Raw genomic sequence first — 21,654 nt, 5'->3', positions numbered from 1 at the left:
TTAAAATATACCGAATCAAGTAGTCCGGAATAACATGCTGCGATTCCTTGAAATGACTTTTGGCGCCAGTTTAGAAAATTAACAATGCTCAAACGCAATAACTTTTTTTAAAAAAATTTCATTGTTTTAAACGTTAGGAGCATCGGTCAGGATATGCAATTAGAATGCTGTCATGACTGAGAATTTTAGATTCAATCTAGTCAAGCCATTTATAGTTAATTTATCAAGTTGTTCTTAACATATCTATCTTCAAATGCAAATGTGGGCTCATGATCAAAATGAAAAGAATGTGTGAATGGAACTCATGAACTCTAAATCAGGGATCTGTCTAGATTTTTCTGAGAGGTGAAAATTTTGTGAAATTTCAGACATAATTTGTGAAAATGAAAATTTATATTAAAAAATCAACACTAAAATATGGATTTATCATTTCTTAGGAGAGACTTAAAAAAATTTTAAGAAAAAGTATTTTATGTTTCTTAAAGTTGAATTTGTGAAGGTACCGCTAAATGGTAGTAAGTTTGGCCTGGACAGACCCCTGAATATATTTGATAATTTTCAAGTATTTTTTTAATTAAATACTTTCTGTGAAGAAATACACAAAAACTGAAGATTGAAAAAAAAAAAATAGTTCAGAAAAATAAAATTCGCTCATGTAAAGATGGATAGATATTTGTTAATATTTTCTCTTGTTTGTAAGTAAATTTATTATTCTAACCTATTTTTTTTTTTACAAATTTTTTTAATCAATCATCAATTTAGTTTGTTTTTAAACATGAGTATAAATTGCTTTCTCCAGTTCAATTCGTCGCCCAAAAATAATTAAGTAGTGACTAAATTTGTAATAAAGTAGATGTTAACAAACAAAAAAATGCAGTTTTTTTTTTTTTATTTTACTACTGCACTGACTTATTAAACAGTATGTGATGAAAGATTCACGCTGAAAATCGTTTGAACTTGACTAGGGAATCAAAGGAAACTATTACGCAAGCAGTGAAATAAATTACTAAAAAAGAGCTTTTATTAATTAAGAATGAACAAAAGTATTATTAAAAATAATGAGAAAAAGAAATCGAAACAATTTGAAGATAGTGATCCAAAAGAAAAATATACCAAATATAAACAAACCAAAGAAAACAAACAAGAACTACATTTCCAGAATTAGTACAGTAAGTATATAATATCAGTACCTCTTTGGATATAAAAAAAGATTCTTCATCGATAATCTCAGCAGTAATCCTCATGGTGGATCGAAAAATATTTCTTGTACTTTTAATCAAGGTATAAGAGATAATAAAAGCCCTCTTCTGCAGAAGCAGAACAGACTCATACAAAACAAAACCAACAAAACAATGTTGCCATTTTAGTAAAAACTTGTTCTGTGACATCATCAACGATATTTTAACGCACTTAACAAAATTCTGAGTGTGAAAATCTAAGTAAGCTACAAGCAGATTTCTTGAAAAGGAGATTTCCTAAATAAAGTTCCAAATGAAAATTTTTCTAGATTAATTTTTCGATTCTTTCAGAACAAATAATTAAATTTTTCCACTCTTTTTCGTTTTGAACTCTGGAATGTGATCACAGGAAAAATGATCATGAGAGACAAGAGATTCAAACGAGAATAAAAATTAAAAAGGTATGGGAGTCACTGGACTTCGTTGGTTCTATGACCCCATCAATAATTTCATCATCAATTTAAATTTAGCTAAGTTAAAAATAAGCTAAGAATTTTTAAAAAATAATCATGTTGCAGATTAAAGAAACTTTATCTTATTTATTAACTACTTCTTTGACAAATGTAAAATTTTCATTTATAAGCTCTTGGAACTATTTTTTCTTCAACCGTTCCATAAAAATTGGACGCCAAATATGTCTATGGATGATAGCGTTTCGAGAGGGTAATTTTTTTTTAAATTTTTATTTTTATTTAAAGTAGTATAAATTTTCGAGCGAGTTATGATGTGCGAGTTTAACGCAATGAGTTTCGGAATTGGGTATAATATAGCCTACGTCACAGGTTGTGTTGTTCCTACTAAATTTAACCCATGAACGGCATTTTCTGCGAGCCTAACTTCAAGCCACAAATAAACAAACAAAGTGTTCGATCGTTTAAATAGCTGCTCGCCAGATTTTATTGCATTATAAAGAAAAGTTATTGAAACTAAATACAACTAAATAAACAATAACAACTAAAACAATTAACAACAACTACTAATAACAATAACTAAATAAACAACAACTAAATTCCATTCGTTTAGCATTGCGTCATATGTTGTTCCTACTTAATCGAAGTAGTTGTGTTTTTTTCATATTATACCCAATTAGAATAAAAGAGCACCCCATCTACGTTTCAAAGTTTCATCTGTGAAGTGTTTCTTGGATTGGAATTTTCTTTCACACTTTTAGATGACATTTTAAGAGATTGATTCAAACTTAGTTCATTTAAGGATCTCAGTTGATATTTAATTTTCATCAATAAATAAATATATGATATTTCTTTAGCTGCAATTATTTCATTCAATGTTTCTTTAGACAGTTATTGTTTATATTTTTTGTTTATTAATAGGTTTTAAGAAATCGTTTAATTTAACTTGGTTAAACCTTTCTCATAGTGGGTAAAGCCTTCCTTATGGTGAGTCAAACCATCCTCAAGTAAGGAAATTTGACCAAGTTTGTACGTTCAAGAAATATATTAAGAAAATTAGTAGTTCGTTACTTAAGGGGGGGGAATGTAAATAGATAGTAAAAAATATGAGCTATCATGTAATGTTTTTCTAGAAGTTTTATCATGCACAAAAAAATAATAAATTAATGCCAAAAAAAATACTTTAGTAAAATGTGAATCAAATCGCATATGTTACCCAAAATACTCATGAGAAAAAGTTCAACTATTTTAATGCAATTTAAAAAAAATGGGATGTTTAACTTATTGCGCCTTTTTACATCGTCATCAATTTTAAGAACATAATATAATTTGTATGTTCTTGAAATTTAACATTCAAATTTTAAACATGGTATAAAACGTTAAGCGCATATTATATAAAATGTTAGAAATTGGAAAGAAAGGAAAACAACCTTGATAAAATCCAATGAAAAAAATTAAACAGAATTTTTAATCATGAAGATATTCAGAATATTTTAGGTTATAGTAAAATATGATAATCATGCTTATGAAGAGAAATGATAATTGCGAGCACAATTTCAACTTAGAACGAGTGCCCATTCATATCTTGCCCTTTTTTATTTTTAATTAATTATTTACTTTTTTAAAAAAATTTTGAATATAATATATCAGAACATATCTTATTTCTTTAAAAATTAATCAATTTACAGAAAAAGTTATTTGCTTTGAAATAGCTTTTTTATTCTGAAATGCGTAGGATTTTTATGAGTATAACAAACCGAAGATTTCAACTTCTAATTTTACTTCTTTTGACCGCAACTTTGTCAACATTTTATATAGGACTCTTTTATGTTTGAAGGAACATTGAATATTACTGTCTGATTTTTATCAAGTTGTTCGAAACAAAAGTATTTAATTGCAAATAATAATAAATATTTTCTTGAATAAATATTTTCTCGGATGCAAAACCTGAGAAATAAATTCCCCCTGAAATTTCAGACATAATTTGNACCCCCCCCCCCCCCCCTGGTACGTTAAATTTCACAGAAACGAAGAAATTAGTTTTTTTTTAAACGAAAGAATATTTTAAACCCATAAAGATTATTTACGAAAATTGTCCGCAAAAAATTAAAACTAATATATTTTAGTTCGCGGGCCACAAAAAAAAAGGTTTCGCTGGTGGATGCGGCCCTCGGGCCGACAGTTGGTAACCACTGATCTAGCATAACAATTTCGTGAAAACGATATATGTATATTGGTTGCAAAATATTTTTTAATTAGCATTTATCTTGACTAAGCAAAATATTTCTATCAGTCGTAACATAATAGAAGAATAGCAAGAATTATAACATTCACCCCCCTTCGCTCTCGTTATTGAAAATATTCTAGGTTGTCCAATTATAGTTTCTCAAGCTTACATTAGCTACCACTTAACATTAGCTACCACTTACATTTAGCTACCACTTACGAAAACTGAAGAGATTTACAACAGACACTAGTGTTTCATCGCAAAAATTGGTACTTTTTCGGATATGAGACCAGTAAAAGTTTTAGACAAAAAATTATTTAAACAAAACTTTAAAAAAAAAAAAATATTTTAAATAATTTTTTTTATCTAAATCGCGGAGCTTTATGCGCTACGGTGCTATCTCAATGGTTTATGATGGAGGCAAGCTTTTAAGCGAATTAATTGAGCTAATTAAACGCTGCAGGCGATAAATAAACTATGAAATCACTTGAACATACAGAAAAGCTCCATATATAACGAGTACGGTACACTACGATAAATCCGCTATAACTACAAATTTACTAGTTACTATCAAAATCCTAACTATTACAAAAATTGTATGTTTATAACGAGTTAAAAATTATTACGACAGAATAATTTTTACCCTGCATAAATATACAATAAGCAAGAAATTAATAACATAAACATACAATTCCGTTATCACGACAGATTTATTCTAGAAAAAAATACATTTTACTGCTGTTTAAGTGTGAAATATATTACGAAAAAGGTATTTATAATAATTTATACTCCATTGAAACTTGTAAAACTATCAGCTGGTAACTTTTCAATTTCTTTTTAAATATGCTTGTTTTCCTGTCATCTAAATCTTATTTTACACCGATATACATCTTCAGAAACTTGATGCGTTTTCTTTCCCTTTAAAAGAATTTGGGTTATTCTTTTCTATCAACTTGGTGAGCGTGAATTTCGTCAGTTGACTAGATGTTATAATCAGTTCAAGGTAACAAATGCCATTTTGGCGATGAAGAAAAACGAAATCGCTAAGACTTACTCGCTTATATGAAATTTATAACCTGTCTGCATTATATTTTTCAAATTTTCCCCCTTAGGTGAAGGGATTACTGATATTTCTTTAGCGGGGGTTCAGTGGCCTGCTGTGGCGCCAAGAAATGGCCAAGGACGTCTTGAGCGTAATCTTTGGTTTACTGGGCCCAAAAACTAATGTAAAGGCCTGCCATTAACCTTCAACTAAATCGCACAAACTTTATAAACCAAAATGCTACTTAAATGGCACGTATAAGTTCCAATCTGCCTTTATAAAGACATGGTTTTAAGAAAAATGTGACCACCGTAAGGCCTGGCAAAAATGTTAATTTTACTTAGGTCAAATTAAATTAATTAATAGCACTCTATTTGAAAAATCGTAAGAACCGCGGTTGTTGTTTGGGTGCTCAATTTGGCGTTATAATTTTTTTCATTGCGAAAAAACTATGAAACTTAAAAAATTAAGAAGTTGTGAAGAAAAATGTATAAGGAATACAATTAAAAAAATCACACCATTCGATAATTAATTCGAAAATCAATTATTGTTTAACTTGTTGTAAAGAAAAATATCCCGCGGGCCAATCTGCACGCCGCAAAAGCTCAACTTAATGCGTTTTTGCAGTCGAAATTTAATGTTCTATTTTTGTTTATGGACTTAATCTGTTTTATTTTTTCCCCTGTAAATTTAATGTGTTTGAAAGTTATTGCAATTTTAAGTCCTTTTTCTTCGAATTCTTACTGACTAATTTTGATTTACGTTGCATTTTGCTTTGTTGCGCAAAAAACTACTACACTTAAGAAATTGAAATTACGAAAGTGTCTAGAAAAATGTATAAGGAAGTACGGTGGAAGAAAAAAATATTGAGATTCAATATGATTTCAAGCCGATCTAAAACCCGCTGAAATGCATCAACAGTGTTGAAACTTGGGGTGTTGAAAAGTTTATGAGCTTGAGGTAATTGTTTATGAGCTTAATGTTAGCATTGTTTTTTTTTTGTTTGTTTTTTAATTCTAATTTGCCATTTTAATTATTTCTCAAATTTCTTTCTTATTTTTGCTTTAAGTAATGCATCCATTAAAAAAAAAAAACACTTACTTATCTATTACGAAATCTCCTTTTTATAAACTCGCGTTTGACTTGGCGTCATAAGTAACAAAAAAAAAAAAAAAAATGAAAAAACATAATGAAAAAATAAGAGAATGAAAGATTAGATATTGCTAACATTTCTATTGAAATTCGTAAAAATATAAAAGACACAAGAGAGACAGAGAGGTAAAAACGAGTTATATGTGGGTAGCAAGTAAAATTTTTCCTCAGCAATTACTTCTCATTTTATCGCTAAGTCTGTATTTCTAAGTAAAAATAATTCTTCAAGCGCACGTGAGTATTTTGTCTAATCCAGATAATCATTTATTTCGTTAGAGTCAGCATATTAACAAAGTGGTCTAACATATAATTATATATTTTATAAACAAAACGAATTTTTTTTATCAATTTATACAAAGGAAAAACAATGAAGAATTAATAGTAATTACGGGGATTGGTGAGCTGAGCGAGCAGGGGGTGGAGCCTCTTACTCACAATGCATAACCAATATAATAATATACTGAAAACAGGAGGTTTCCCTTTCCCTCTCCGCTCACCAGTATCCATAATCGTTATGTGAGACAGTGGCTCAGGAGAAAGAGCCTCTCAATTTGATCACTCAGGTTCGAATCCCAGCGACGGCTAAGCGATGAGAATTTTGCTTCCGGCTCGTATTGATCACGATGCTGTCATAAAATATCCTCTGCTGTAGACTTTTGTGGCTAGATCCTCAGTGGTAGTATCCTTATTGGATAAAAACCCTTTGCAATCAGGCTAAACGTGGGAGGTTTTCGTGGTTTTTCTCACCATGTAACACAAATGAGGGTTAGTTCCATCAAAAAGTCATTCACGAAGGCTAGTTTGTCCAAATGCTTGATCTAGGAATTCCCTTGTCTTCTGGATTGGGTTCAAAATTACAAGGCTATGGAGTTGTGCATTCATAGTCGTAAATGCAGAATCGGGTTGGCTGTTCAACTCCGGTTGTAATATATTATAATATAATTATACTGTTATAATTGCTATGAAATCAATTTTGTTTCGCTTGACATTAAACAAATTGTTATATAAATTAAAAATCATTCAATTAAGCGATTCTAAATATTTTTTAAAAGTATTATTACCGCTGATTTATTTCACTGATTTAGGTTCTTTCGAGATAAAATTTAAACCTTATTTATTTTGTTCAGTTGATACTTTTGCAACTTAACCACAAACTTTGTTTTCTAATAAGTTTTTTCTTGGTTTTCTCCTTGGATCCGTATCTGAGTTTTGGTTAATATAAAAACTAGTTAAATTTTTTCGCGCCAGAGATTATTTAGCTGCAGTGAGAAAACCTAATTCTTAAAATAAATTGCTTCAGAAATTTGTGTATACAGATATTTTTTATTCATTATTTTACTATTGACTGAAAACAATTTTAAATTAAATTTATAAAAGTAAATATAACTTTTTACCGTTTAAGAATTTTAAAATGGTAATTTTAACTATTCTTACCATATCTAATTCATAAAGTGCACACATGATTTCGCTATAATATAATAAAGATATATTTTTAGTTATAAACTTTTCATTTTGAATAAAAATCGAAACTAAAAAGAGTGGTAATAATAGAGAATAATATTAAGAAAGGATGATAAACGAATATTGCTAATAAATAAATACTACTGGTAAATATCGTGTGACGCACACTTGCAACACGTGATTACTTTATAATATTAAAAAAATAACACTTTTAGTTTTAAGTCCTTCATATTGAATAAAAATCAAAATTTAAAAGCGTGATAGTAACAGAGAACAATATTTAGAAAGAATGCTAAATAAATATTACTGATAAATAACGTTAAATAAAGGTTACTTTTGTACGCTTAGTGAAGATACCAGTGGTTGATGATTGATTACTCTTATTATTCTCTTATAAAACATGATTACTCTTATTTTATGTCTTACTTCATTCTTATTTTATCTCCTTAGTCTTCATATTTTTACTTATAACCTTATCTGTTGGCGAAATCTTTGTTTAAAAGTAAGAGTATATTGGCATGGCTTCAAATTGCAAAACAATAAATTTCCTGTCACAAGTAAAAAGTAACAGCAGTTATTTTTCACCATACAATGTATCATACATGTATACATAACATACAATTTTGCGCATAAAATATTAGAGGCTTTTAAAGGAAGAAATAATTATTCAAAGTTTAAGTTTTAGCTTCATTTTTATTTCATGTTTTTTCGTTTTTAATTTTTTATTGATCCTCTCAAACCTCGGTATTAAAATTTTTGTTAAAAAATATGGATAGTGGCATGGTCTTAACATTACTTGAAATGTCTGAAGTCTAATTACTTTTGTACACATTTTTTTCTCGTATATTAGAAAGATTTCAATGCGCACATCAGAAATTTCCCGATTTCAGTAATTTAATTAAAGCTACAAAATCTTAACTTTTGATAAAATATAAAATGTTTAACAACATTTAAAATTTGGAACATTAAAAATATTAAAAAATATATTGTTTAAAACATTAAGCATAATATATTAAAAACAAGTTTATTTGAATTTTTGAAACTAAATATTATATTAAATGTTAAAACAGAGAGTTCAAGTGTTTTAAGATTTTTCAGTTTCATGTTAAATATAAATATTTTCTTTTTTTGTTACACCTTCTACTAACAACAAAAAACTAATTCGGGCTATTATAGCCTCAAAAACGCTTAAGTCACCATTTTTGGAGCATGTTTTTTTTTCTCAAATAATAATAATAATGACCAATTATGTAATTTTTAAAATCTGTTTGGGATAAACAAGAAATTAGTGTTCATAATAACATATAAATGATTTAAATATATTTGTTTCCATCTTAATTATTGTAAAAATATATATATATATATTGTTCATAAACTGATTTAAATTTAATTTTGAATATTATCATTTAAAATTATATAATTCTAAGAGACGTGAACATTTTTAAATCTTACATATTAAAATTGTTGTGACATTCAGTTAAGAATGGTAATATAAATAAGGAAAATAATTTTAAAAAATGCGTGTATCAAAAATATGAATTAATTATTATTCTATTAGTGAAGGTAAGATTCTTATTAAAATAGAACACTAACATTCTAATTATTGTTTTAATATTTAATTCTTTTGCTAAAATTGTGACTCTTCTGTAAGTTTGACTTTGGGATAATAAAGTGTTTCGTCTGTTATAACATTGCATGCAAGTAAATTGTTACATTTAAAAAAAGTTAAAGGAATTTAGAACTTGGCGACCTTCAAGATGAGAGGTAAATTAGGACAATATTTCAATGAACATAGTCATTCTCTTTTTCATTTTTTCACTTTCAAATATGTGCGATAAACTAAGTGAAGTAATTTAAATAAATTCGTGATTCGAAAGAAATCGTGAAAAAAATTTTAACTTCAAAAGGTTTGCAAAATTAGTAAGATTTCTTTTTTCCCTTTTTTATGGAATTTCTTTCTTTTGATGATGCGTATCATTTCGGAGAATTTTAGTTCGAGGCGAATTTATAAAAAAAATAGATAAGGTTTATGTCACAGTGCCATTTTAAGCCTAGCAACAGTAATATATTCAAAATTCATATTTGTTAAATTATAATTAACACATTTCACCTGATAATACGTAATAAAATAAAATGATAACATAATGAAATGAAAATATAAAAAGCGGCAAATCATATTTTATATTATTTTGAGTTTTTAAAAAAGTTTCTTCTTAAAATTACTTTATTCACTTATTTTGCTTTATGCTTTATTGAATCTATCTTTATCTTTATAAAAAGCGGCAAATCATATTTTATATTATTTTGAGCTTTTTAAAAAAATTTCTTCTTAAAATTACTTTATTCACTTATTTTGTTTTATGCTTTATTGAATCTATCTTTATCTTTACAAAAAGCGGCAAATCATGTTTTATATTACTTTCAGCTTTTTAAAAAAATTCTTCTTAAAATTACTCTATTCACTTATTTTGCTTTATGCTTTATTTAATTTATCTCTATTAAACTTATCTTTGTTGTTTTAGTTTAAGTTAAAAGACATTGACTTAATAAAACATTTCCACTAAACATTTTCACTATTATGTTGACAATGATTTATCTATCACGTTCTCTATTGAACTTTTCTTTGTTGTTCCAGTTTAAGTTAAAAGACATTGACTTAGCTAAACATTTTCACTACTAAGAATGATGTGATTTTTTTTTTTTTTTTTTTTTTTTTTTTTTTTTTCAGATCGAGGAGGCTTTACCCCTCACCTTCACTCCACTCTCCAACCACTGTAGTCGTCTCTCATTTACTTTTTTTCTCTTCATAAAAATCGATATTTTCGAGAAAAGTAATTACTTCGTTGATAGAATACATAAGTATATTAATATTGTTAAAGGGTTAATTTTGTAAGTGTGTTAATAATGTTAATATTTAGTATTGTTAATATGTTAATGTGCAATGCGTTAATATTGTTGTTGTGTTTTTTAATAATCGTAACGAAATGAACAATTATCGGGAAGTGACAAATAATTAACTGCACTGAATGTACTAAAATGTTTGAGCTTGTGTTATTAAAAATGTTGAAACTAAACATTAATGTGTAACAATAATGAGAAGTAATTTTAAAAGTTAACACTATTTAACGACAATCTTTTATTGTGCAACAGTCCAAATTGAAAACGGTTTTTATCGCTTTTGGACCTCTCATATTTTTAAAAATTTCGTTATAAATTTCAAGATTTATATTTGTCAACATCTTGCATCTGGATTTATTTTATTTTATTTTACTTATTCATTCCTTTTTTTTTATTGTTGTTATTTTTGACATCAAGTCAAGCGTGAGGTTATAAAGTAAAAATCGAGAAAGACAGAGGGAGAAAAATACGATTTTCTGTAACAATGGATGAATAATCCTTATTTAAAGCAAAAAAAAAGTGAAAAAAGAATCGCGAAAAAAGAAGAAAAAAAAACACTTGAATTTGCTATAACTTTTGAACGTCACTCATGTAAAGTTCTTAAAGGAAATTGTACGTCTGTTCGTGTGCCCTTCATAAAGAATGGTCTTTTAGTGTTCTACAAGCGGAAAAAAAAAGTATTTTATTTTTTTCTGAAAACTTTTTACTGATTAACTATATATGATATAATGATATTATATAACTATAGTTTTTAATTAGTACCTAGTTTTTAAATTCAAGATAAACTTATACTCAACTGCATGGAAAACGCCATAGTTGACAGCATAACAACCATTTGTAATTTTACAACATAGCAAAAAGTCACGTGGTGTGATGACATCATTCACGTCATTACTAACAGCTTCTATTTTGATTAGTAAACACTTGTATGCTTTGTTTTTCTTTGGTTAGTTGTTTTTATTTCTATGTAAGCCATAAGCTAACATCTACCAATCTTTAAAACTATACAAGTGCCTAATTTAAGTGCTATGCATTAGAGTTGCCCTGAAGCGACGTGACATCACACATCATAATCTGCATTAATTGTTTTTATAATTATTTAATAACTTTAAGTTTGTTTTAACTGCAACTTTAATTCCTACTTTTCAGAATTGCTTTTTAATGTTGTTCTATTATTATATATTTCCTTATTCGCATCTTAAATATTTGATGCCGCATTTAAACTAAACGAATTATGTATAAATTGTAAATAAATGTAAATATTAATTATTTAAAGTGTTTATTCTTCAAACCATTCATTACGCTTCACTGGTGACTTTCGGACGTGATTTTGATAACTCAATTGCAACCTTTGAAAAAGCTATGCCTAATACTGGAGATACAGAGCTCGATAATCCAAGTACTTCTAAATATATTGAAGGCGTCTCAGTAAAACCTCCTCCTTTTTGGAATGAAACTCCGAAATTATGGTTTGCGCATATTGAAGCTCAATTTAAGAATAGTAATGTTTCGGCTGAAATTACAAAGTACAACATCACCGTTGCTGCCTTGGAACAGAAAATTTTGAATACGGTAAGTGATATAGTTTTATCACCTCCCGAAGAAAATCAATATACCGCATTAAAGGAAGCACTTATTGCTCGTTTGAGTGATTCCGAAAGTGTTCAACTAAAAAAGCTCTTCTCCGAACTAGACCTTGGCGATAAGCGCCCTAGTCAATTGCTACGCGAAATGCGAAATTTGGCGATGGGTAAAGTAAATGACAATGTCTTAAAACCACTTTGGTTACAACAATTGCCGCAGCAAGTTCAAGCCATTTTAGCTGTCAGCACTGAAGCTCTTGATAAACTGGCTGAAATGGGCGATAAAATTTTAGAAACTTGCGGCAGGTACCAGTGCGTTGGCGAATTTTCTGCCAATAGAAATCCAGAAGCGACTACATCAGAAAGTCTGAATTTATCAACAATATTAGACAAAATTAATGAACTTTCTAAAGAAGTTAGTGAGCTGCGAAGATCACGCAGTACCTCTAGAAATAAAAATCATTTTAATCGCCAAAGTTCCAATTATAGGAACCGATCAAAATCTAGAGAAGGTATTTGTTGGTATCATCGTCGTTTTGGTAAAAAGTCAACCAGATGCACTAAACCCTGTTCATTTGTTGCTGATTTCGAAAAATCGGAAAACTAATTAGGCCATCGTTGGCGGCGCAAGACGATGGTAGCCAGAATTCAAGTCGCCTTTTTATTTATGATCACTCTAGTAAACGAAATTTTCTTATCGATACTGGAGCTGATGTATCTGTTTTACCCGTTTCTTCAAAACAGAAAAAAAGTCCTGATCCAAAATTTTACTTGTATGCTGCTAATGCTTCGCAAGTGCACACATTTGGAACACAGCGACTTTTCCTTGATCTGGGCTTACGAAGAAAATTTTGTTGGACTTTCATTGTTGCCGATGTTTCTAAAGCAATAATAGGTGCTGATTTTCTTAAAGAATACGGTCTTTTAGTTGATATTAAAAAAAGAAAATTAATAGATCCTACTACATCTTTAAAATCCTTTGGTCGACTTGCCCATGTTCCGTCAACTAATTTGACTACTGTGTCGTCTAAAACTACTGATCCTAGAATTTACCAACTGTTGAATGAATTCAAAGATATAACTGTAGAACATTCGACAGTCAAAGAGATCAAACATGACGTCACCCATCATATTATAACAACTGGTCCACCAGTTTTTTCAAAACCTAGACGTTTGGCACCCGATAGATTAAAAATTGCACGAAAAGAATTTGAGTACATGATTGAGCAAGGAATCTGTCGGCCATCAAAGAGCGCTTGGGCCAGTCCTTTACACATGGTACCAAAGAAAAATGGAAGCTACAGACCATGCGGTGATTACCGAAATTTAAATGCTGTCACTATACCTGATCGATATACATTGCCACATATTCAAGATTTCAACAACCAATTACATGGTTGTAAAATATTTTCGACAGTGGACTTAGTCAGAGCTTATCACCAGATACCGGTCGAACCTAATGACGTTGAGAAAACAGCAATCTGTACCCCATTTGGCTCCTTTGAATTCATAAGAATGAGTTTCGGGTTACGTAATGCCGCACAAACCTTCCAAAGATTCATCCATACCGTACTTCGCGGATTAGATTTCTGCTTTGCCTACCTTGATGATGTACTTGTGGCTTCCAGAACCGAAGACGAACATCTTTCACATCTAAGACAAGTGTTTCATAGATTTCAAGAAGCTGGTTTGGTCATCAATTTAGAAAAATGCGTCTTTTTAAAATCAAACATAAATTTTTTGGGACATCACATTTCAGAAAAAGGCCTCAAACCAACTGATGCCAGGATTAAAATTATTGCTGAATATAAAAGGCCAAATAATATCAAAGAACTGCGTCGTTACCTTGGTGTTATAAATTTTTACCATCGATTTATACCGAATGCTGCTGAGAAATTGGCGACACTTAACAGTTTTCTTAAAGGAAAGAAGAAAAATGATAAATCAATAATAAACTGGACGGAAGAAACTATTCAAGCCTTCGAAAATAGTAAGAAAGAACTATGCTCTGCCACATTATTGGCGCATCCAGATCAAAAAGCGAAATTAGCTTTAATGGTCGATGCATCTGATCATGCTATTGGTGGTGTGGTGCAACAAAATATTTCAGGTGTCTGGGAACCACTGAGTTTTTTCTCCAAGAAGTTGACAGACACTCAAACACGCTATAGCACCTATGACAGAGAGCTACTAGCAGCCTATTCTGCTGTAAAACATTTCAAGTATTTCTTAGAAGGACATAATTTTACCATTTACACTGACCACCGTCCTCTAATTTACGCATTTCTGCAGAAAGGTGATAAAGCATCACCGCGACAAATGAGGCATCTAGATTTTATCAGCCAATTTACAACTGATATACAGCACATTTCTGGTGTAGATAATGAAGTAGCTGATGCATTATCAAGAGTTGAGGAAGTTGTCCTTCCGGAAACGATTGATTTTAGTGCACTAGCCAAGGAGCAAGAAACTGATGAAGAGCTCAAAAATCTCATAAAATCAAATACTAATCTAAAGTTTGAAAAATTACCTGTTTTTGGAACCGATAAAGAAATATATTGTGACATTTCCACAGGAAAACCACGACCTTATGTGACAAAGCCATTTCGAAAAGTAATATTTTCGTCAATCCACAATCTATGTCATCCAGGGGCTCGAGCTACAGCACATCTAGTGACGAAAAAGTTTGTATGGCCTTCAATGAACAAAGATGTCAAAGAATTCACTAAAAACTGTCTATCTTGTCAAAGATCGAAGATACAGAGACATGTGCATAAACCAGTTGGGGAGTATGTACCAACCTCAAAAAGATTTGACGAAATTCATCTGGACATAATTGGACCTTTGATAACTTCCGAAGGACAAAGATATTGTGTAACCTTAATAGACAGGTTTACTCGCTGGCCAGAAGCCTTACCGGTGCCTGATATTAAAGCTAACACCGTTGCAGAAGCAATTTATAGTGGTTGGATTTCTCGCTTTGGAACACCGTCAATAATAATTACAGATCAAGGAAGTCAGTTCGAGTCGTCTCTTTTCACCGAACTTGCCCATCTCTTGGGAATCAAGCGAAGGCGAACCACATCTTACAATCCTGCTTGCAATGGGTTTATAGAGCGATGGCATCGAACTCTGAAAAATAGCATCATGTGCCATAATAATCCTCAGTGGACGAAAGTTCTACCTACTGTACTACTGGGGCTACGCTCCACTTTCAGAGAAGAATTCCAAACAACTCCATCGGAATTGGTTTATGGCTCAAATATAAGATTACCTAGTGATTTTCTTCATGAAACACAAGCATCTACTGACATTTCTACTTTCGCTGGTCAACTAAGGAAATATTTCTCTCAAGTTAGGCCTGCTCCACCTTCACGACATGGAAAATCTCCCATTTTTGTGACGAAAGATCTTAACACTACTTCTCATGTATTCGTACGAACTGACGCCGTTCCTCCGCCACTTCATCCCCCATATGAAGGACCTTTTAAAGTACTTTTCAGAAATAAAGATTACTTCACACTATCAATAAAGGAAAAATCTCGAAATATCTCTATTAATCGTTTAAAACCATGCTTCATAGAACAGTCTGCAGACTTGAAGAACAACGCCTCCTCCTTCAGTTCAATGCCTACAGTCGGCACACCTTCAGTTCTTCCGAAAATTGCTGCTTCAAATATCAAGAAGAAAAGGGTTACATTTTCTGACGAACCGCCTAAGAAGTCTTTTTTTAACAAGACATCACGTATTGGGAGACCTATTAAAGTTCCATCTAAATTTCTCGATTCGTTCGAATGAGATTCTCACTGGAAGGGGAGTAATGAAGCGACGTGACATCACACATCATAATCTGCATTAATTGTTTTTATAATTATTTAATAACTTTAAGTTTGTTTTAACTGCAACTTTAATTCCTACTTTTCAGAATTGCTTTTTAATGTTGTTCTATTATTATATATTTCCTTATTCGCATCTTAAATATTTGATGCCGCATTTAAACTAAACGAATTATGTATAAATTGTAAATAAATGTAAATATTAATTATTTAAAGTGTTTATTCTTCAAACCATTCATTACGCTTCAGCCCCAATATTTTAAAATAGAAGCGATACAAGTGAATAAGGTTGTTCGAAAGAGGTGTAGGGGTGAGTGTAATTACAGATTACTTCAAATTTTAATCAACAAATATTATGGAAACGTATGTGATTGGCAAAATCATTTTAGTCATCAATAGCAGAAAACGCAAATTTGTCTAAGATAGAAAAATTTAACTACATATTTAATCAGCCTGCTAAGCGATCCTTCCTTGAAAGTTGTCAATTTTCTTTGCTGTTATCGTCTCAGAATTATGATGAAGCTCTAAAGTTACTTAATGATTTGGTCATACAAATAAGTTTATTAATGCGCAGATGAAAAAATTATAAAGTTTACGACCAATTAAATTTTCAAACGATATTATATTACGCTAAGAAAACTTTATGATGCTTGTAACGTCATAATTCGAACTTTATACTTAGTAGGCATTAAAATCGAAGCATTCGGAAACCAATTATGTCCATTATTAATTGCCCTGTAGTGTGTTGTCGAGTATTGTTTTGCTGAATGGCACCCCGTACCGGCATACCAGCTGTAACAGTGGTGTACTACAGTACAGGGCCGGATTAAGCGTACGCGGGGCCCTAGGCCATTCAAATTTTTGGGACCCTTAGATTAATTTTTTTTCTCGTATATTTTTATTTATTCAAATATAAAAATATTTATATATCTTTTCATTTAAGAAAGCATATTTAAAATAAAAATAAATAATAATAAATTAAATTTTACTTTATTTTATTAAATTAGAACTAAAAAATAATTATAACATTTTGAAAAATCATTGTTTTTCTTAATTTTTTAAAATTCATTTTAAAAAAATAAATTTTAAGGGGGCCCCAGGCCATGGCCTAGTCTGGCCTAATGGGTTATACGGCCCTGCTACAGTATTACAGCGTATACACGATTGAAACCTCACCACGGGACCTCCACACCCCTACACTTCGGTCATCACTGCCCAAATTAAATCTGTATTCATCACTGAAGATGACTTAGTTCCATTCTGTTGCAGCTCAATCACGTCTTGAGCTACACCTCTCCAAATGGAGGCAATCGTAGGTGGGTGTCAATCCTGCCTATGCTGTACAGCAACACACCGCTTTTACAGATGGTGTGATAGTATGGTGTACCTGTCGTTCCTAAACGGATTGACTATGATTGTGGGAGGCATCATGTCTATATGACTGACAACGTTTAAAAACACACAAAAAAAACTTTTATTTTAAATAAATACAACAAAAAAACACAGCGTTTCGAAATATTTCAAGAGCCAATTCAAAAATATTTCCAGTTCTCCCTTACAACTCTTGCCATTCCCAGAGTAACTTACATATTCGGAATAATTCTTGTGGCACTGGAGCAAACTACTTGGTGTTAGTATTTGCCGCAACATTGTCGTTCCTGAACGGATTGACTATGATTGTGGGAGGCATCAGGTCTATATGATTGACAACGTTTAAAAACACACAAAAAAAACTTTTATTTTAAATAAATACAACAAAAAAACACAGCGTTTCGAATTTGCCGCAACAGTGCCAACGCATCCGACACACGATCACATATAATATTGATTTACGTACGCCATGACAGCTCATTTATACGTTCGTGACATTCTTGAACCACATGTGCCACATTACCACTCTTCTTTGGTCTGGTCGATTTCCAGATTTGTTTCCAAACGAGCTTAATTGGGACCACTTACAACGGCAAGTTGAGTGCCTTATAGTCGATTTAATGATGTTATTACAGAAACTGTGGAACGAGATTCTGTAGGACCCCTGGAGTATGTTAATCTTCCTGGAGTGTGTTAATCGCCCTGGAGTGAGTGGCCGATGCCGAATATTGTCTTTATTGAAGATTAGTGCTGTTGTTAGGGGCTTGTAGGCCTCAGTGTCCGATCGTATCGCATCCTCCATTCACGCTAGAGGTGACCCAAGTGGGTAATAAGACTTTCATTCATTTGTATTTTTTCCTACAATAAATGATTATTTGGCTTTGAATTTTTAATTACTTACTTATATTAACGTTGTACTTTATGGATGTAAAATTTCACTCAAATCTCACTACTTTTTCTAGGTGCGCTAATTTTTATGGAAATGAATGTACAAAATACCGCACTTAAGAGTGCTATTGACGTCTGGTTTTGACGAAAGTTTAAGAGCTCCACTTACAAATTTACAAGTTAATAAAATTTTTGATTTGGAATTTAAGAAATTCTTTTTATAACTTGCGCCATGGTAGCGAAATTATCAAATGATTTATCATTGTCTTTAGGAGCTCTAAATTATTTAAATTGTAGTATTGGAGATTTGAATGTGACACATAACGAAACAAAAAGGGAATAAAATGTATAAAGTTCAGAATGATAAACTAGAATGTAATATGCTGAGTGAAGATAATTCCTGGTAAGTTGTATAACGGAAGATTGTATCTTTAAGATAATTATGCTTTATGATAATGAAACTGATCTCTTAGAAAATACTCTTAATGCATGTAAGGTATTACCTGGCAATGATGATAAAAGTAAAAATATTGTCAAAGAAATCATGCATGATGATGCTATGGACAATAAAGTTAAGGAAACTACGGAAAGTTATTCAAGGATGTCAAAGAATGAAGAAGATGATTCAAGTGTTATAAGTCGAAATAAAATGTCGAATTACGAAACGTTTCAAGAACTAAGAAATGACAATTCTTTGAAGTCTTGTTATGAAAGACCTGCACGGATCATTAAGAAGGATTCTATGCAAGATTACCCAGGGCCGGCTTATGCATGTCGGGGCCCCTAGGTAATGCTCGTCTCCCCCCCCCCCCTACCGTCTTCTAACTTCCTAATATATTTCTTCGCTAACACAACACTATTCATAATTACGCTGTTTTTTACTACATAGGTATATTATCACATTATTCAATAAAAATATTGAATCAAACGAAAAGAATATAAGTAATTAATATATGCATTTAAAAAAATTTTTTTTTTACAAAATCGTTCTTTTTTTGTTACAAACTTTTTTTGTTACAAAATCGTTCAAGACATCCTGAAAGTTAACCTTTTCCAATACATCACTGTTTAAAATTACTGTTTAAGAAACATAGTCAATTTTTTTCTCTGTAGCACAGGGCCCCTGAACGTGGCGGGGCCCCTAGGCAGTTGCCTACAGTGCCTAATGGATAAAACGACCCTGAGATTACCTGGTGTAACTACCTGATGATGATGGCATTAACTTAACTATTCCTATAACTGATTCCTTGTGGATGAAAACGATGAAATCAGGCATCAAAGAATAATGTTACAGTCATTTATGATACAGTTGCAGACTTTCATGCAAAAAAGATTGTTTTAAAGATAATTCCGCTTAATCCTAATCCAGAAATTTAGCTGATGCATCTTGACTACGCAAAGAACAGAACTGAACATTATGGAACTTCTTCCAGAAGCGTTCCAAGCTGGTCTACCGATATTCTGCGAAATGCTGGCGTCAAAGAACGGAACATTAAGTTGGAATATGGACTGGAAGGCAGAAGCTTGATGAAAAAGAAAAAAAAGATCTTGGGTGTCATTTAGTGTCGTATTTTGTAATTAATATTTAAAATCGAGCGATTAGCCACGCCCTCTTCTTAAACACAGTGTTCCCATCTTGTCTGATGTTCTGATGATGTCAGTATATAGGACCAATAGGACTCCCATCGCCTTCCGATACAGTGAAAACACGTGTCGCACCTAGAAGAACATTGATAAAAATTCTCAAAAATAACTTCAAGTAATTTTTAACAGACCATATAAAAAATTTTTAAAGCATCAAAAAGCGAAAAATGACAGGATTGATGCTAAGCCATCGAACGTGAGGATCATAAAGAAAAGAAGAAGAAAAATCGTGAACTGTCTGAAACTTTATTATTTTGGAATCATTCATTATGCTGAATTAAAATGTCCCCTTTTCTTTTTTTTATTCTTTGAAATGCTAATAAAATCCTCTCATAGAGTAATCTTGTACAGGTTATTCCTTTATATGAATATTTTTTCCCATTTAACAACCTATTTCGTTTCGTACTGCTTTAAATTCTTCCTCTAAAACAAAAGTACTTTTGTTTTCTACTTTATTGAAATCGAAATTTCAGAGTTAGAAGTAATTAATTTTACTTTTGTATAGTTGTGGGGGGGGGGGAAGGAAAAAGTTAAGGAGAATTGAAATAAAAAAATGAAAGGGGCTTAAAATTGATTGCTTCGCTTCTAATAATAATTAAATAAAATATTTTAGAAGTGAGTAATAAAAAAATAAGAGAGAAATTTTTTTTTGAGAAAATTATTAAAAACTGCTTCCCTAAAAACGTTTAATTCAAAATCTTATACATTTCCCTTTCTTCTGACTGGAACGGAATTTTTAAAACAATTCATATTTAAATACATCGTATTAGTAAAAATAAACCAACATCAATAAAAATAATTAATTTACTTCAAAAGTTATTGCAAAAAAGTACAAATTAGGAAAGTAGTTTCAAATAAAGTTTTTGCGTTCATCAATTTATTTTGTTTGTCAAGAGCAACAGAAATTTTCTCAGGAAGAGGAAGAGGGGAATCTAATAACCCGAAAAAAAAACTAGGTAATTTTTGAAATTTTAAGAAACAATTTCTATAATTTATTCTTCGTCACTAAATCAGCAAATTTCGAAACAAATTTTGCAATTTTCACAACGTTTAAATTTTAAAAATCATACTTCATTTTCTTCACTATCTTCATACATCACATATTTCCACTGCATAAAACCACACAATCCCCCTTTAATAAATAAAATATTCAAAGAAACTAGATTGGTAAACAAAACATGAAAAAATTAAATTAATATCTTGCTTTTGTTTAATGAATACAATGAAAACATATCGTAGAAAAAATAACTTAAACATGACTAAACATCAGCTTAAAATTTAGTATTTAATTCTATCCAATACTCCAGTATACATGTCCGTGTGGCCTAATGGATAAGGCGTCTGACTTCGAATCAGAAGATTGCAGGTTCGAGTCCTGTCACGGACGCAAAACACAATATTTTTAAAATAGTATTTAAAAACTAATATGCTACAATCACTTGTTTAATAATTACTACTTACGTACATTTAAATTTGTTTTGAATAAAATTTGCTGAACAATTTTTTTTTAAATGAAAGTTACATTGATTTTTTAATTTATATAAGTTTTTTATTAAAACTAAAATGATGACCTCTGATTTTCGAGAAGTTGAATTATCAGCCGATATAAACATTCTTAAAAGAAACATATTTTATTTATGCCATTTTATGCTATAATTATGTTTAATCGCTAATGTTACTTACTCAAACAAAATTTTTAACTATTTATTGAAATTTTAAAACTTTTTTAGGGATATTTTTAAAAACTAAGATTTTTTTTGGCCCCTTAAAACATAGATCTGAAGACTTCTTTGTAGAGAAGTTCCAGTATTCAAGTTTTGTAAAGATTAAAAAATGAAATAAAATAATATGAAAAGTAAATAAATAAATAAAAGAAAAACGTATGCGATATTAAAAACTTATAC

General features: G+C 30.6%; 1 protein-coding gene and 1 non-coding gene across 3 annotated transcripts in view; one reads left to right on the top strand and one right to left on the bottom strand.

Moving 5' to 3' along the window:
- The window catches only part of LOC107457248 (next to BRCA1 gene 1 protein), a 40,300-nt gene extending 38,923 nt beyond the window's left edge, over positions 1 to 1,377 (bottom strand). The window contains exon 1 of one of the 2 annotated variants that reach the window (XM_016075366.3): positions 1,191 to 1,377. In XM_016075366.3, the coding sequence (XP_015930852.1) occupies positions 1,191 to 1,244 (54 nt within the window). In that variant the 5' untranslated portion in view covers positions 1,245 to 1,377. The remainder of the gene's footprint in view (positions 1 to 1,190) is intronic. The other variant, XM_016075368.2, reaches the window with a different exon arrangement.
- A 19,687-nt stretch (positions 1,378 to 21,064) lies between these two features.
- TRNAR-UCG (transfer RNA arginine (anticodon UCG)) lies at positions 21,065 to 21,137 on the top strand. The gene has a single exon. It is a non-coding gene; the product is annotated as a tRNA-Arg (tRNA).
- The last annotated feature ends 517 nt before the right edge of the window (positions 21,138 to 21,654 follow it).

Source organism: Parasteatoda tepidariorum, chromosome 6 (assembly GCF_043381705.1).
Source record: "Parasteatoda tepidariorum isolate YZ-2023 chromosome 6, CAS_Ptep_4.0, whole genome shotgun sequence".
Classification (NCBI taxonomy): Eukaryota; Metazoa; Arthropoda; class Arachnida; order Araneae; family Theridiidae; genus Parasteatoda; species Parasteatoda tepidariorum.
The sequence above is the reverse complement of the archived record's forward strand: the minus strand, read 5'-3'. Positions and strand labels throughout refer to the sequence as shown.